General features: G+C 32.5%; 1 protein-coding gene and 1 long non-coding RNA gene across 2 annotated transcripts; both read left to right on the top strand.

Annotated features, from left to right (window-relative positions):
- Positions 1 to 6,194: 6,194 nt before the first annotated feature.
- Positions 6,195 to 7,442, top strand: LOC137919944 (uncharacterized). Its single transcript, XM_068763169.1, has 6 exons — positions 6,195 to 6,274; positions 6,443 to 6,502; positions 6,630 to 6,731; positions 6,846 to 6,960; positions 7,154 to 7,211; positions 7,352 to 7,442. Exons 1-5 carry the CDS (start codon positions 6,263 to 6,265, stop codon positions 7,195 to 7,197), a joined length of 333 nt encoding a protein of 110 aa, XP_068619270.1. The 5' UTR covers positions 6,195 to 6,262; the 3' UTR covers positions 7,198 to 7,211; positions 7,352 to 7,442.
- Positions 7,443 to 14,115: 6,673 nt separating this feature from the next.
- Positions 14,116 to 14,981, top strand: LOC137919734 (uncharacterized). The gene is made up of 3 exons (XR_011106742.1): positions 14,116 to 14,189; positions 14,444 to 14,558; positions 14,911 to 14,981. It is a non-coding gene; the product is annotated as an uncharacterized lncRNA (long non-coding RNA).
- Positions 14,982 to 16,257: the final 1,276 nt, after the last annotated feature.

Below are 16,257 nucleotides of genomic sequence, written 5' to 3'. Positions count from 1 at the left end.
AAGCATGTCTTCAAGAGATCGCAAGGGTCGATATCCAGGTCAAAGTCAGATGATAAGTCCAAATTTACATTAAACAGCACATCGAAATCGTCTGGATTCGGTTCCCCTTTGCTGCTTGACGATTCATTCTAAAATTTACAAAAAAAAAAAAAAATCAAAATACATTGAGAAAAGCAGTTATTTAGCATTATATGAATTGCAAAGGTAGAACCCACTCGGTTAAACAAAAAACTTGCTTTCTGTCAATCCTCCAACAACAACTGCGTAAATGAAATCAGAACTTGCCGAGACCTATGGTCTTCATCCAATTTAAATAAATATGCACTCATACATAGTAAGCTATAAAAAGAAAATTATTATAAATAATAAAAATAATATTTACGTGAATTACATTTTCCAACCCTTGTGTTTGTTTGGTGCGTTTCTCTTTCTTTTCCAAGAAACGCTCCAAGTCTTGTACTGAAATAAAATACAAAACTCTTTTAAATACATACATTAAGTCCCTAACTAAACACGCGAAAATGATTTCTTAATGTGTACCGGCTTGTTATACGTACGGCCACATAGAGTGCAATTTAAGCTAAGCCCCCCAGGGCAAACATCGTCAAGCTCGTACAAATTGAATACAATTAACACGATTAAGAAACTGAGTAACTAAATTTTTATTAATTAAAATAACTAATTAAGTAAATAATTTTAAAAATATTTAATTAAATAATAAATATTACTAAATCCAACAAACACTTAACAAGCAAATGATTTTACGAACACTGAGAAATTTATTATAAAAATTTTAAATACATTAATGTATCACACAGATTGAAAAAATATATACTCACTCTCTCTGCTCATGCTGAGGTTTCTTTTCCTCATCGTTTCAGCTGATGGCGATGGAACCTTTGAGGCCTTACTTAGTATGTGCAATGCCGTGTTCAAGAGAACAGACATCGACACCTGCAACATCAATTAAACATATAAGAAAATCTTATTGTTTTAATATAAACATCAAAATAGAACAATATTGCAGAATTTAAGGTGAACTAAAAATAATAATGAAGTAAGAAAAATTACTTACAGATTGATCCACGCCGGCCGCATCAGCCAGCTCAGCAGTCGCCGTTGCAATCCCAACACGCCGTTCCCGTTCATATTGGGCATTGCGAGCTTTTCTTTCTTCCTGTTTGTACGAATAGATTGTGTTATGAAAATACACATAAAAAAAGTCATTCACCAATAAAGCTTAGTCAAAATAAATAACCTAATTTTGTTACAAAAATTTCATAAATACATCATCCTTTAAAAAAAAATCTAAATTAAATAATAATCTGTAGCCATCATCACTGTACCGTAAGGTAATAGTAAGAAAAGTAATTGTTATTAAATTGTCTTACTAATAGACGAATGCACTTACCTTGTCCAGTGGCTGTCTGTTTTTCCCCGCTGGCCTTCCACGTTTTCGTTTCTGCAAGAAAATGTATGTTGATTAATATACAAAAAATCATTTTCGTTTCTTTAATTTCTTAATACTAATGTCTCTCACAAACATTCAAAATATGGAATTGGAACTAACCTGATTTTCCATTATTGACAGTGGCACCGACACACCCTGCTTGAACTGATCGCAATTACAAATTGTTTGTTAAATTCATGAACCATCACTTAAATACCTGATCAGCCCTACCACTCCCGCATTTATAACAAAGGTGCAAAATTTAAGGAAATGGGTAAATATTTTTAACACAATAGCTGCTAATCCTCTTTACATTGCCGACATGAACAATGGATTGTAAAAATCAAAAGTCGGATTGTCCCATAGTGAGAATATTTTACAGAAATATAAGTAATTAATATTTGAATACATGTATTGTTTCCTACTTATTTTACGGCCTGATAACCGTGCGTTAATGTAAAACTTTTCCTTACTAGTCCCATAAACAAATTTAAAATATCCTTTCAATAATTAGGGTATTCATTCCAAATCAACCACATAATTCTTCGAAAAGGTTATTAATGTAAACTATTATACGTGCACAACAATGTCATAGATTTTTTAGAAAAGAGGTAAACAAGAAAACGTCTTGTAATTACGTCCAGTAAAAATATTAAGAAGGAATGTGACGTCGATGGTGTCATAATAAATAGGAATTAATTTCTGTAATCACTGTAAACTAAAAACTAAGATGTATTACTTTCTTGCGTACATCATCACCTGCATCATCATTTCATCCGTATGATGTTTATTGTTGGACGTAGGCTTCCCCCATGGATTTCAAATAGGACCGATGACCATAACAAGGCGGTGTTTCCACTTTGTGAATGGACGGTACACTGCACTTGCGGACCCATGGTCTCCGAACAGAAATCTGAAGGCTGCAGAGGCTTTATGTATTTCGAGGATTGCGGCCTGTCTTCGGATCACCTTTTGGATAGATTACTGATTCGATGTCGTAGACAAATTTTGGGTGTGCGTTGTTATATGTTTATATCGAATAAATCATATTTAGCACTCTCAGCTCGTGCTTTCCGCGCACCCACAGTAGTGCGAAGTAACGTGCGAGCAGCATTTAAAAGGGGGGATTTAGTTCCATGTCAGGTACGGAAATTTGGATGTAAATTAAATTTAAATAGCAGTGTGTGTGTGTCGCTTTGGGTGTATATTAAAAAATCAGCAAAATTATTTTATCATTCAAGTAAGGTTTTTTATTCGTTACTTAATTTATGCGATGTCATGTCACAGGAATGAATTAAAGTTATAATACGATTTATTTTATTCTTGATTTAATAATAACCTGAAATACATCTGTAAATATAAAGTATATAACAAAGCTACTATTACTATGGTCTTTTCCATATAAATCTTTAAACTAATCTGATTACGTTGTAAACGTTCAGAAAGTAAACTGATTATTGAACATTAAACTAAAGACGTATTCAAATTTGTGTCGTCCTTATTTTGGCTCAAGATGAGCTCGTGTTCCTAAAGAAAAGGTTTTAAAATATTTTATTCTATTCATCCTGGCAGATTAAACTAAAACGGTTTCAGTAGGTTATTTAAAAAGTTGCCTGTGTTCGCTTTGTGATGTGTTAGTCCTAATCAAGTATCTTGCCATTTTATTGCATTGCCTTCATACCAAATATTATATATTTTTTAATTTAAGCTTATATGCAATCTTGGAACACTTGCACCAAATTATCATCGGAATTGCAATTTTTAAGTTAGCTTGAAAGCCAACGAACTTAGATAAAGCTCAATATTCAAATACAAATAAGGAGAAATTCACGTCTAAATCATTGGCTTGAGAAGAATCCGTCGAAAAAAAATTTTTTTAGACTTTTCATCTTTATAATAAATGTATTCAAATGTTCAAGATAATCACTATAACAAAATTGATCTATTAGGAAATTAAGCATAATTACGTGATTAAAACTGAAAAAAACATAATTATGACATTGGCTTTTCGCATAGGCTGTAAATCCCAAATCCTTTGTTAAGTACAGGAGTACTTCGATCTGTTTCTTTCAATGCTTTGGTCGCTGGTTTTGTTCGAATGCTATGCCGAAAACTTCCCTAGTTTTTGGCATAAACAGAAGAGCCCGCTGTACAAAGAATCGACTAATCCGAAGCGCGTAGAGAGTTTCATAGACTGGATTTGGCTCTATGCGCAGGTATGTTAGTTCCATACAAAAATGGAAAAATCCAACAAATATTTATATTACAATGAGATAGCTTCATATCAATTGGGAGATTTGATATGTAATATTACACAAAATATTTAAAATTCTTACTGTATATGCCGCCAGACTAAATAACTTATGAACTTCTTAATGTTAACGTAGTTAATGAACAATTTTTAAATAAATGAATTCCATTGAAAATGGTCAGAAGCAGCGATACAATACTAAACAGTTTAACAAATATTTTTGGAAACAATAAGAATCTTATAGTAACTGTTACTAGAGCTTAGTAATTTGCTGCGGGAAGAGTAGGTAAGAGTCGTAAAGCAAAAACAGACATCCTTTTGTTTTTCAGGTAACAAAAGGTTCGAACTAATTACTAAAGTTTGAACAAAACTTTGTATTTTTTATTCCGAATGGTATTATTATGGCTAAAGATGCGCCCTGGTTTCTAAAGATAACACTTAAATTCCTTTTATTTTATTCATCCGACCGTAAATCTCTTGGAAATTGAACTAAAACGCTTGCAGTAAGTTTTTAAATCCTTAATGATCCGTACGAAGGTGTCGTCGATGGCAATTATATTAAAATTCATAGTTGGTAAGTGTAGTCAGTTCTTTTATATATTATTCTAATTCGACTGTATTCCTATTTTACTGCCAAATACCGGCACACTTAAACTAAGATGAGAGACAAAGTAGATTATTGTTTCAATAACTAAAAATGACAAAGCAGAAGTCTGAGAAAGCTGTAAGTAATGGAGGCATTAGCGCATCCATTATTTGCAAAATTTTATCACGAAATCAGATTTTTTTTTAAAAATTCCGCAATACATAACTAGAATATCGTATAGTAAATTTAAAATACACAAACAAAAGGCTTGTTAATTAATGAGCGAATATTTAAATTACAAGAAATCTAGTTAAAGATATCGCTTTATTATTTTTATTTAAGTCATATCAGGTAGTTAATGTATATACTCGTACACAAATCAATGTTTTTTTAATTTTCGTTTCAACATATCATCTAATAACATCCTGAAACTTTTACCAGAACACAAAATTGTCAACATCAAATCAAATATTTTAGAGGTGATACAAAAGTAATACACTACAAATTTCGTGTTATTTGTATGAAATGAAAGTTTATTAACAATAAAGGTTTTACATGTTACTTGCTACTGACATTTTAATCCATTTAGTGTTTTTTGATCTTCTAAAGTTTACATAGCAAGTTCAGTAGTCGTCATGAGCGCGGCTTCTTTAAAGTTAAACAAAGAATACATCAATTGTTGTGTACTCCGAGAACTTCTAAATTTATATTTTCATTTCATTTATATTTTAAATATTATTGCTATGAACCTTTGTTTACTTTAATACATATACTTCATCGTTACGTAGTTTAAAAGTGATAGTCAACGTAACTTTTATTTACCAACAACCGTAAAAGTTGCTGTGTATACTGTTCGAGTGAATGTGTCTATTTCTGTATGTACTGTTTCATTATTAAATAATTATTGACGAACTAAGCAGTTAACGATTTGGATACTGTGAAGATAAATGTGTTTGTTAACGAAAGGATCATTACGTAAATATGTCTGCTTAACAATTTGTATAGCTGACTTTGAATTCCGTATGTAGCTATTTTTCTTATCATTTGTTTTCTCACAAGTACTGTTATATGTTTCGTTTAATGATAAGATAATATTATTATCCAGTTACAAAATTAGTTTGAAAAAAGGTTTTGGTCGATCATAGTGATGTTTAAAATTTATTAATGAGTAATATTAATAATTAGCATATTTTTAAATTTATTGATAAATGTCCTTTATCTGGGATAACGAAAACTTATATCACTACACAATATGTAAGTACACTAAGGCGAGGTGATCATTGGTATAAACCAGTTTCTATAAAACATTAGGTCTAACATATTGATAAATGTCCTTTATCCCAGTTAAAGCTGGCGAAGGACTTCGAATGAATTCGGAAACTTCACTAGTGGAATTACTCTTTTCGCTTGTTTAATTGAGAGCAATAATTTAATTAATTCAAGTTCTTATACCTGTTTGATAATAAGCAAAAAAATATATATGACCCGATCTTAAATAATCCTGTACCTACTTTTACCTTTAATTTTAAAATTTAATTTAAAATGTTTGGGGACCATATTATTAATAAAAAACGATTTATATACAATAATAATATATAATATTAAAACACTATTTTCAAATGTGATATGAAACACAATAAGGTTCAAAATATAACAGTCGTTTAATGTGGCTTAGAAATAATACCATCAGATATATAACACTTAAATAACTTTATTGAAAATAAAATATAAGAACTAACAATATTTACTGACATCATTATCTGCCGTAATATTTTTGTGCTTTACAAATAGCTAATAAAACAAACACCGCCTTAACATCTCGAACACTTTTACCTGTGCAATTGTTATTGTAAATTCCTGGAGGGGATAAAATATACAGTTGCACCCCTATTTAAGGAATGGTTATTAAATAATTTAGCCACTTGACGATTTTTACTGTTCGCGTTGAGTTGTCGCTAAAATACAATCAAGCATTATGGTGCATGCGGTGAGTGAATTAATTTTGTGTTAAATAATTTGTTGTACATATAGTTTATGTATTATGTGGTTAGTGATATCATTCTTAAATGAAATGATTTCAGTTGAGAAATGTTTATTACTATACTGTACGATTGTTGTAAAAATCTACTTATTTCGAAATTACAAAAAATTGCAGAGCGTTGGGATGACAAAAGTGAGGAGGACCGCCTGCGCAAATCGGAAAGTTGTAAAAAAGGTAAATATGAATATTAATTATTTCCTATTTTTGCCGAGACTTGTCCAACGATTACTCGTACAGATTCTTTATAGCCTGTTGCTCTAAAGTGCTCTTGATTCATGTCTCTTTTTTATTTTTTTTAAAGAGGGAACAAAACTTGCGCATCACGCTGCTCAGGAAGAGAGGCATGAAGGCGTTTTCGGCCTATCTGTTTAAGTCCGAAGAAGAACGCTTGGATGCTCTATTGGTAAGTTCCGCGTACTTCTTTACTTTTTTAACAGCATTGATAAATATATACACATATATTGCCTATATATTAACAAATAAAAATTACTCTAGTAACACCGCTACTCTGTTATAGGTATCGATGGGGACGACGTTGCAATCGGCTAGAGAACTTTTAGAAAATTATGACGTCGTTCCCAGAGAAGCGATTCAAGCACTGAGGGAACAAAATGAAGGGCTGTACATAGAATGTGAGTATAATTAAATACTATGTTATTTAATACAATTTCTGTTTTTAAGTAATAATATCCTTAAGCAACTTTGCGTTTTAACGACCGAGCACAAATGACACAGGCTCAAACATATTCATGAATATCACGTTATTATAAAGTTAAAATACAATTCGATATTCAATCTCATTTTTGAACAATGTCTTTTTTACAGTAAACGACTTTCAAACAGTCTTCGGACATTCGAGTGAAACGTAACAGTAACTGGAGATGTGAGTTTATTTTATTTAATTCGGAAGATATTTTGTAAATAACTTATAAAATTCAGTTAAGGTAATCCTAGAAATAATATCCTGCAATAGCAAACTTAACATGTTTTCTGCCGCAATTAACTTATAAATTTTTCTCACAGATCTGAGGACGGGAACTGCGGGTAGCAATAAGTGACAATTTTGTTTGTAAGTATTTTGTAGCTAATGTATATTAATTTAAATAAAGTTTTTAAATTACATCTGCTCGTTTAATTTCTGTGTGTTTACATACATCTTCTGTTTAGTTTTGTTGGTATACTTATAATTAAATATTTTCCACGAATTTAGGATTTTTCATGAATAAACAGTACTAAAATATATCTAACAAACTTCTTTTTAAAGCTTCAGTGCACGATAATACAAGGTTCGGTATTAATTAGTTTTTTTTTTACTAAATTTCAACCAGAAATGTAAACCTATTATGATCTATTCGAACAAATTAGAATTAGAACAAATGCATTAATAGGAAAACTATATCAGTTAATTACTATTAGAAACTTAATTACCACAATATTAAAAGACAAAAGAAATAGACATTAGCAGTGGCCTTCGTTCTAAATCAGTTATAAATCTTTTCTTGACACTGTTTCTTACGTGCTATCCACAATACTCATTTAATGAGTAAATGCCTTGTAGAATGATTACTTAACTTATTTTAGAATACTACCTACTTTTACTAACATATTTTTAAAACTACCATTTAATATCGACTCAAATTTAAACGATATCAACTGGAAATACCAACAGCGTCTCCTTTTTAAAATTTATTGTCAACAGCGAAAACATTGTAAAAAATTGTAACTATGGATAAGAAATTCAGTATATTATGAATATACGACCGCAGGCGCGTAGTTGCGCAAGTTTTCGGAATTAATCGCTGTACACAGCAATAGCAATTGATATTTGTTTCCCTTTGCGGTGCTTTTTTCGATATCATCTAACGCTGCACATCATTCATTCTACGAAATAAACCCTAGTCTACAGTGTATTATCACACTGTAAGTTTTCTGCGATTTAGTTGTTATAGAAATAAAATTCACTGCACCATCAATCAATTTCGCCTGGTCCACTGAACTGTACCCAAATAAGTATCCATAGCCGAGTAAAAACAGTGTGATCTAATGATAAAAAGACAGATAGAAGGAAAGCGTAGAAAGGTTTAGAAGAAACGTTTGAGTTCGTCTTATACTATGAAAACTAGATATGAAACCCATTCTATGTATTTCTAATATATACATTTTTATGTATTTTGAATTTAATATATATTAAGTACGATTTTTTCAAATTAGTTTATAATGGAGATGATGCTGATTATAACTGATTATAATTCAATGAAACACACGTGAAATTGACTTTACTTATTTAAGAACAAACTTGCTACAAAGTATGATATTGTTCTTAAACATTTTTATTTTTATAAATTTATTTTAGATGTCGTTAGACGAATAATGTATGGAATAATAAGTGACCTCATAATTGTGTCGAAGATATTATTATTACTACAAGATTAGTACTTTTTCGAGTAGCAGGATAGACACAAGATGTTCTGCCTATAATATAATCCTGTCCTTGCCCTAGAGGAGTTTACATTTAGTGACAGGTACAGCATAAATTAAATCAAAACCGATACCATTTCCAAGATATATTGTCATTTTAATACGCTCTTATTTAATAATGAGCTTTTTTATCTATACCAATATTTGAATTTAATAAATGATATTATGATAAAGTTTTGCGGAATTTTGTTGAAAAAATACGATTTCGTAATAAAATTCCTCAAAACTGATGCGCAAATGACTTAGGTTCTTACAACTTTCTCGGAGCTCTGCTTTATCACTGTCAGTTATTGTGACAATCATCTATTTCGTCTCACGTCTTAGTTTAAATGTGCATAATATTTGTCAATACGATAAAATAGGAATAAACTCGATTTAGACTCAGCTATTATAAAGTGAATACAATTACTAAAAAGGAATTTCAACAACATTGCCATCGACGTCGCAGTCGTACGGATTATTAAGGATTTAAAAACTTACTGGAAGCGTTTTAGTTCAATTTACAAGAGATTTACGGTCCGATGAATAAAACAAAAGAAATTTTAATATTATCTTTAGAAATCAGGGCGCGTCGTTAGCCATAATAAGACCGTTCAAAATAAAACATAGTTTATTAAAGCTTTAGTAATTAGTTCGAACCTTTTTTTTACCTGAAAAACAAAAGGATGTCTGTTTTCGCTTTACGACTCTTACCTACACTTCCCGCAGCAATTTACTAACTAAGCTCAAGTAACAGTTACAAAAGGATTCTTATTGTTTCCAAAAACATTTGTTAAACTCTTTAGTAGTATATCGCTGCTTCTGACCATTTTCAATGGAATTAGAGTATTTAAAAATTTGTTTATTAACTACGCTAATATTTAGAAGACATGTAGTTACTCAGTCTGGCCGCAGACATATCAGATGTCCCAATTGATATGAACATATCTCACTGTAATATAAAGATTTGTTTGGTTTTTCCATTTTTGTGTGGAACTAACATACCTGCGCATGGAGCCAAATTCAGTTTATGAAACTCTCTACGCGCTTCGGATTAGTCGATTCTTTGTACAGCGGGCTCTTCTGTTTATGCCAAAAACTAGGAAAGTTTTCGGCACAGCATTCGAACGAAAATAGCGACCAGAGCGGCAAAGGAAACAGATCGAAGTACTCCTGTACTTAACGAAAGATTTTGGGATTCACAGCCCTTAACAAATGCATAGGTCATTGTTTCACTAATCACTTAAAAACAAATTATATTTAATTTGCTGTCAATGATTTATTAAAAAAAATAATCGTTGTATTTCAGTCACTTAGTGTAACAATTATTGCAAAGTGATTGTAAAATAAAAATTTCTCTGTATTTACATGTTAAATAACACTGAATAACAACCCAAAAATATCTTGTTTGATGATTACATTTTCTAAAGCAGTTTTTCATGCTAATAAAATACAAATCTGAAAACCGTTTTTCTCTATCACGTCAGGTTTTTAACACATAAGACTGAAGCATGGCGTCTATTTATTGTTTCCTCCAAGGCAAGTTTGAAGGCTGTATTATTACACAATGGAAACATGTATGCATCAGTACCAGTTGGTTTTACTCATCTAAAAGAGACGTACGAAACCATGTCGCTACTTCTTGAAAAAATTTGCTATCGCGATTACAATTGGAATATGTGTGGTGATTTAAAAGTGATCACTATTCTCATGGGAATGCAGACAGGGTACACCAAGTACTGCTGTTTTATCTGCGAGTGGGACAGCAGACATAGGAAGCACCACTATATAAATAAGAATTGGCCCGTTAGTTATAAAATGGAGCCAGGTAGTAAAAACGTCCTGCGTGTGCCATTGGTTGAGCGTGAAAAAGTTATTATGCCTCCACTTCATATAAAGCTGGGGCTCATGAAAAACTTCGTGAAGGCACTAGACAAAAACTCAGATGCTTTTCGGTACCTATGCAACAAGTTTCCAGAGTTGAGTTATGCGAAAGTGAAAGAAGGTGTATTCATAGGTCCACAAATAAGGAAGATCATAGCAGACAGTCACTTCGAAGATTTACTCAGCAGAACTGAAAAAAAAAGCATGGTTGGCATTTAAGTCTGTTGTAGCCAATTTCCTTGGAAATAATAAATCTCCTGACTATGTAAATATTGTGCAGAAGTGCATTAGTGCGTACAAGTTAATGGGTTGTAACATGTCCCTTAAGATTCATCTCCTCGACTCACATCTCGACTTCTTTCCAGAAAACCTAGGTTCTGTTAGTGATGAACATGGTGAACGTTTCCATCAGGACATCTCGGTGATGGAGTCACGCTATCAAGGCCGATGGAGTGCAGCAATGTTGTCCGACTATTGCTGGATGCTTCAGCGCAACATGCCAAATTATCAGCACAAACGCAAGTCTACAGCCAAGAAATTCAAACCAAACTAACTTTTATTTTAAGGAACTTTACTTTATACCTATGTATTTTACAAGTGTATTATATCTTAAACTATGTGTATTTATGTTAAGTAGTACTCTATTCAGCGATATATGCTCTACTGTAACTTGCCTGCGAGTTGTTTGCTTTGATACAATATTAAACATATATAAATGGTCAATGCCAAATATCTCAACAACGGTGGGTGATAGAGACAAACGGTTTCTATATTTGTAATCAGCATGTTTTACTTGTCTTAAAACAAGTGTTGGTTTCCAAGATATTTTCCGAAACCTTTTTTTTGTTGATCAGTGTAATTTAACTAAATTGTTAATATCTCTGTTGCCTGCTTACAAGGAAAACGTGCCTGTGCACGGGCGGATCATTAGGTAATCAAGTCCAAATCCAATCTTTTCCCAATAATGTGTTAAGCCAATATCCTATCCTTTTTTTAAAGTGTAATTGTGCTTAATTTGTAAAAAAAAATGTATTGTTAAGTTAGTGTTCTTGTACATTTCAGTACATTAATTGTAAAGATGAGTCTGAAGTCTGAAAATAATTTTCTTTTGCCAGATTCTCCACAAACCAATGATTTAGAAGACGAATTGCTCCTTAGTTATATTTCATTAAAATTGAACATGCTAGCTTTAAGATTTTGAGAATAGAATTTAACCCTCGGCGCTTACAAATATACACTCCTTGAGTCTTATCTAAGTTCGTTAGATTAAAAGCTAACACAAAAATTGCAATTTTTTAATAATGATATATTGGCTTAATTGTGCTGCGATTCAATGCAAATTTGCTTTAATGACAAAACAACTAATATTTCGTATGAAGGCAAGGCAATAAAATGGAAAGATACTTGATTTACACTGAAATACCATATAGTGAACTGAGGACAAGTACTAACGATCAATTTAAGTCTCGACAACACAATCGTACGACTGTGTGCGGGTCGATAAAGATTTAAAAACGTTCTGAAAGAGTTTTTGTTTAATTCCCAAGCACGAAGAGAATACATTTATCATAAAAAATCTAAATCCTAATAAATATGAATCATAAAATAAAACTTCGTTATTTCATATTCATAGAGTTTTCGGCATTGCACTCGCTACCTGCACGTTACTTCGCAGAAAGCGCGAGGTGAGAGTGCTGAAGACGATTAGGTACGACATATTAACTATATCTGCAGAGAAGCAACATTCCGCGAAACACAGATAGCCGCTGGAGCCTACTGGTTCGTGTTAGGAGACCACGAGCCGGCAAGCACCGCGTAGAACGTCAGCACACAATGCGGATAGACCGACTTGTTATGACCATCGGTCCTATTTGAAATCCGTGGGGGAAGCCCACGTCCAACCATAAACATTCTAGCGATGAAATGACGGTGTTGCTGATGACGTATGTAGGAAAGTAAAACATCATAGTTTTTAGTTTACAGTGATTACAGAAATTAATTCCTATTAATTGTGACACCACCGTCATCACATATATTTCTTAATTTTTTTTCTGGACATACATTAAAACATTTTCAAATTAAGTAAGAAAAGGACCAATATTTAGCCACTTCCGCACATGCAGTGGTAATCGTGCAATGAAATGCACCGCCCGCCGGCCCGCTGATAAATGCGCATGCGGCAAACAATACGAATCACACAACCGCCACCACCAAATCACTCAACACGTGTTTCACCCCTCCACGGAGCATCTTCAGGAGCTATGTTACACCGATTAGTGCCAAACACAGAGTCAAGTTAGTGGCTAAATATTGGTCCTTTTCTTACTTAGGATGGACTTCCGCGAAGTAACGCCTGATTCCATTAAATTTTCAAATTACCTCTTTTGTAAGAAATCTATGTGGTGCACGGATGTTAGCGAACGCCAATACTCTTTTCGCCGAATAGTATGATTGATTTAAAATAGGTACCATAATTAATCAAAGGCAACTTTCAATTTGTTTATGGGACTAACAATGAAAATATTTACATTTACTCACAGTTATTAGGTCGTAAAATAAGTAAGAAACAATGTATTTGTCCAAATGTCATTTACTTAGATTTCTTTAAAACTTTTCCACTATAGTACTCTATTCGAGTTTTGCTTTTTACAATCCATTGTTCAGTGCGGCAGTGTAAAGAGGATTAGCGGCTATTTTGTTGAAACTATTTACTCATTTCCTAAAATTTTGCACCATTGTTTATAAATGCGGGAGTGGTAGGGAGGTTTAGGTATATAAGTGATGGTTCATGAGTTTTGCAATCATTTTGTAATTGCGATCACATCGAGCAGGGTCTGTCAGTGTCTACCAGTAATGGAAAATCAGGTTAGTTCCAATTCCATATATGAAATGTTTGTGAATATTAGCTCGCGGGTCTTCGACCCGCGAGCCCTGAGTCCGACGAAGTTGTGAAAGCCCGCAAGGCTAACAACATCATCATCATCAGAAACCAGTCAGTCAGGAATGTTTGTGAAAGACGTTTAAGAAATAAGGAAAAGTAAAGCTGGAGCGCTTTTTTGTATAATATTTACATATAATCAATAACATATTTTCTTGCAGGATAACGACCAAACACGGAAACGTGGAAGGCCAACGGGGAAAAATAGACGGCCACTAAACAAGGTAAGTGTATTTGTCTTATAATAAGACATTTTCGTAGTATTTATTTTGAATATTATGTTCATATTCATATCGTGTGACAATGTCTCTAGCTTATTATCAATCCGCACATGCATGATGGTAACAGCTTATTTTACATCGTCAAGTACATGTTTGTGGAAGGTAAATCAATTGTTATTTAGTTAACATTTAGGATACTTATTACCATTTAACTTTATTTGAAGAATATTTTAATAAAATCATCTATTTGTACGAACAGGAGGAAAGGAGAGCCCGTAATGCTCAGTACGAGCTGGAAAGACGAGAGGACATGGCGCGGGCAAGGATTGAGCTTGCCGATGCTGTGGGCGCGGATCATTCTGTAAGAATTTTTTCTTACTCTAATAATATTTTTACTGCATTTTAAATTCGGAGACTATGTCCTATTTTGATTTTAACTAAAAAATAAGGTTAATAATTATATACCCTATCTGTAAATATCAATCAAATAACATAAGAAGTTCCCGAATCCTGTAAGATCCCTGACGTCGATTGAAGCTTGTGGCAAATTCGTTTACTTTAAAAAAATCTTATTTATGTTATAACATTCATTAACCAGTTCTAAACAAATTGCAGATTTCACTGCCGGCTCTCATAAGCACAGTTTTAAATATTTTACGAGAAAGCTCGCAGATTCCATCACTGGCCATTCATACCATGAGAGAACAGAACGACAGCTTGAGCAGAGAGAGTGAGTATTTCTTTTAATAAATCATACTAATTTTTATTACACCTTCCTTTTTATGACATTCCTTTAAAGGAAAATTTATTGCAAAAGCGTTGGTGAAAGAAAATGAGAACAATATGCAATCAAATAAAAAATTTAACATTACCCGCCATCAACATTGCAGCCTTATTACGTTCGCTATTATTTTGTTTATCTTTTTAATTTTGTATTTTTATTAATAATATTTATATGTTGGGCATAGATTGCACTCTTTAAAGGTTTTTGTGCTACTAGCACTACTGACATAACAAGAGATGTTATAGATCAGTATTACGTACATATAATATATTTAAAAAATCTTTTCATTTTATTTTAGTACAACACTTGGAGAGTTCTTCTACCGAAAAAGACAATGTAAATTAAACGAGATGAGAGAATTTGAAAATGTAAGTCCCGTAAATATTATTTTTATTGCTTATAATAATTTTTTTTATATCTTTCTATGTATGTCTTCATGTCTATTTTTATATATAGCCAGTACTTTGTTGTCCGTTAGTTGTCCATGAAAATTGCTTTATGTTTACTCAAACTATTTATACTAAGAGAGACAGTCGATGGTAGCTTTAAGAATTTTGTAAGTCTTTAAAAGTCTTTTAAAATATGTTCAGCAAATTATTTACGAGAAAGTATTTATGTATACGGTTTTCCGTCTCGAGTTGAGCGGTACTGTAATTTTTGTAAAAAAAAACCATTAACATATGTTACACACAGCACATTTCTAGCTACATTAACACTGTTGTTGATGACGCTGTTTTTTTGCAGGGTCAACAAAGTTTACGTGTAAGTACTTAAAAAGTAAGTACAGAGAGAGGTCGCTACATCGCTGTTGGTCGGAGCAAAACGCATCGTTGCTCTGTTGGTGAGTTCCATGGAATATTTCTTTAGCACACTTGTTCTCCTGTTTGTAACTTATGAATAACGTGTTACCAACTTTAGTTTTTAACAAATTTAAAAAGCCTGCTGTTTCAACTTGTAACACCGCTTCGTCTATTAAGGGCACGAAGTCGACGGCAACATGAACTTCAAATCAATATGAGAACACAACGTCTGTAAAAATGATTCTAAGGCCACAAGAACAAAACGAGTTGCTGTATACAGTAGCTAAGTGTTCACATATTGTATCAATATTAGATCTCTGCGTATGCTTAATAAAGTATTAACATTGAAAAAACGTTGCATTTACCTCGGTTCTACAACAAGCAATGCTAATGAATAAAAGATCACGTTCACATTCGAGAGTGGATCGGGAACAGATGGAGTTCATGTAAGTTTATTTAATTTACATATCATAGAAGTTGCTCTGGCTCTCATACAATAACGACAGTTTCATTCTCAGTGCTCATAGTCCAGTGAAGCTGATCCAAAACGTAACATCCTGTAATCAGAAACCGATTTTTATCTTTTGTTTCGTACTAGTTTTGTCGATGTTAATTTGTAATTTTTTCTTGCTTGCAGTTCTGGAACGCTTCGACCACAGATTCCTCCTGAAATCACACCAATTAACGAACGATCCTCGCTAATGACCTTTATGCATATTGTTATTATTATTATTAAAGATTTTTATGTATATCTGTTAGTTTAATTTGTTCACTACATTGAACACCAGTTATGTTTGAATCAAAGCGTCTAATTTCAAGCACAAAAGTGCTTAAACATTTTTGAA

The sequence above is a fragment of the Battus philenor genome, unplaced genomic scaffold (assembly GCF_028537555.1).
Source record: "Battus philenor isolate CCGP_79_NKW_IND1 unplaced genomic scaffold, ilBatPhil1.0.hap1 SCAF_17, whole genome shotgun sequence".
Lineage (NCBI taxonomy): Eukaryota > Metazoa > Arthropoda > Insecta > Lepidoptera > Papilionidae > Battus > Battus philenor.
The sequence above is the reverse complement of the archived record's forward strand: the minus strand, read 5'-3'. Positions and strand labels throughout refer to the sequence as shown.

Coding starts and splice junctions, on each gene's coding strand:
- LOC137919944 (XM_068763169.1), top strand. Junction 6,732..6,845: donor AACGCTTGGATGCTCTATTG/GTAAGTTCCGCG, acceptor ACTCTGTTATAG/GTATCGATGGGGACGACGTT. Junction 6,961..7,153: donor TGAAGGGCTGTACATAGAAT/GTGAGTATAATT, acceptor TCTTTTTTACAG/TAAACGACTTTCAAACAGTC.